The 1605-nt window shown below is 35.5% G+C and overlaps 1 protein-coding gene across 1 annotated transcript; it reads right to left on the bottom strand.

Annotated features, from left to right (window-relative positions):
* Nucleotides 1-213: 213 nt before the first annotated feature.
* On the bottom strand, nucleotides 214-1194 carry CPXCR1 (CPX chromosome region, candidate 1). The gene has a single exon (XM_003800851.1). The coding sequence runs from the start codon at nucleotides 1192-1194 to the stop codon at nucleotides 214-216; it is 981 nt and encodes a 326-aa protein (XP_003800899.1).
* Nucleotides 1195-1605: the final 411 nt, after the last annotated feature.

Below are 1605 nucleotides of genomic sequence, written 5' to 3'. Positions count from 1 at the left end.
ATGGTCAGTTCATAAAAGCATACTATAAACAGAAGTTTCCTCTATCCCCAAGGGTGTTTTTTTTACTGGTAAATCTTATTAGTTTATGTTCCTTTCTGCAATTCCATCTAATGTTACTAAAATTTATGTTCATGCAGTTTTTTTTCTCACTTTGTTAGTCAAATTACTAAGTTTTAGAAGTTACATTTTAAAATGAATTCATCCCATCTTCATTTAATTCCCAAGAAAGTTGCATGAATGCTGTCTAAATTCAACAAAATTGTTGAAACTACTCCCGCATATGGGACACAGGTATTTCCAACCACTATTGGTGCTTATGATCACAACTCTCATGTTATGGTGAGATCTTAAATGATCTTCAAAAGCTTTTCTATTGAATGTGTTTTGAATTTGGGTCCGAGGAACATAGAATACAGGCCTCACAAAAATGTGAAACCCATCCTTCCATTTGGTATCCATTGATTTGTAAAATTTTCCTGATGTCATTCTTTCAAGGAGGGGACGGTAGTAGTATACCCTTAAAGGCCTTCCGAATATTATTGCTCTCTCACCATGGATGAGGACATTTGGGCGAGGAAGAAATGCTATATATTTTTGCTTTACCCACAAGGTATTTGGACGAACTGTAGCCTGAGAGAAGTGTCTCCCACAGAGAAGACGAAGAATCATTCTTCTTATCTCATAATTATTAATGAATGGGATTCTCCATGAAATTGAAAGTTGGAGAGGAATTTTGTAATTTATGCCACTATGACGGAAATCACTTGCTTTTATATCCATGTTCCCTGAGTAGAATCTTGATCTATCAGCTAATGTATTGCTTTTATCAATTTTTACTAATGGAATACTCATAGATGTAATTCTCTCTAATCCTGACATAAGAAAAATCCATTTTCTAGGAATGGGTATCTGAATTAGAAGAGACTCTTCTTCTTTTCTATCTTCTTTTTCAATGTCTTTTTGAATCTCATCCACCTCAAGGTCAATGTTTTCTGCTTCTGGAGGAACAACATCCTCCTGGGTTGTTGATGGACCTGGTTCCCTATTGGTTGGGTTTGTCTCCACCTGAGAGATAATATTGGGATCTACAGATGGAGGCTCTATGTCTATACTGCAGTCATTTGGAGCCTCATTTTCAGAATTTTTGAGAGCACTATCACCTGGATCACTTACTTCTTTAGTAGGAGAAGTCATCCTGGGTTCTATTTGTGAAGGAAGAAGAAAAATGTTTATTAAATTGAGGAATGTTTAACCTTTCCTTATAAGAAGTCAGTTCCTTAGGTTAGCAAAAAGCATGTGGTGTGCTATTCCTGTGTTTTCTCACAATCACATATATTTTTTTTTAGAGTTACAAGCCCACAAAATAAAATAAGGTACAGTTAAAACTAAAAGCAAATATAACTCTTCTATTAAATACATATTCTTATTACTTAGTTATAGAATTAGTATAATTAAGTTATAATTAAAGTTAAAATAACATAACCTCACATTTTGCTGTTTTAGAAATGTACTCGGGCAGCACCCGTGGCTCAAAGGAGTAGGGCACTGGCCCCATATGCCGGAGGTGGCGGGTTCAAACCCAGCCCTGGCCAAAAAAATGCAAAA

This window comes from Otolemur garnettii, unplaced genomic scaffold (assembly GCF_000181295.1).
Source record: "Otolemur garnettii isolate 467f Iridium unplaced genomic scaffold, OtoGar3 scaffold00186, whole genome shotgun sequence".
NCBI lineage: Eukaryota > Metazoa > Chordata > Mammalia > Primates > Galagidae > Otolemur > Otolemur garnettii.
This window is presented reverse-complemented; position numbering and strand designations above follow the sequence as displayed.

Excerpts from the sequence above, each read along its gene's own strand:
- CPXCR1 (XM_003800851.1), bottom strand. The coding sequence starts at position 1,194 with ATGACTTCTCCTACTAAAGAAGTAAGTGATCCAGGTGATAGTGCTCTC.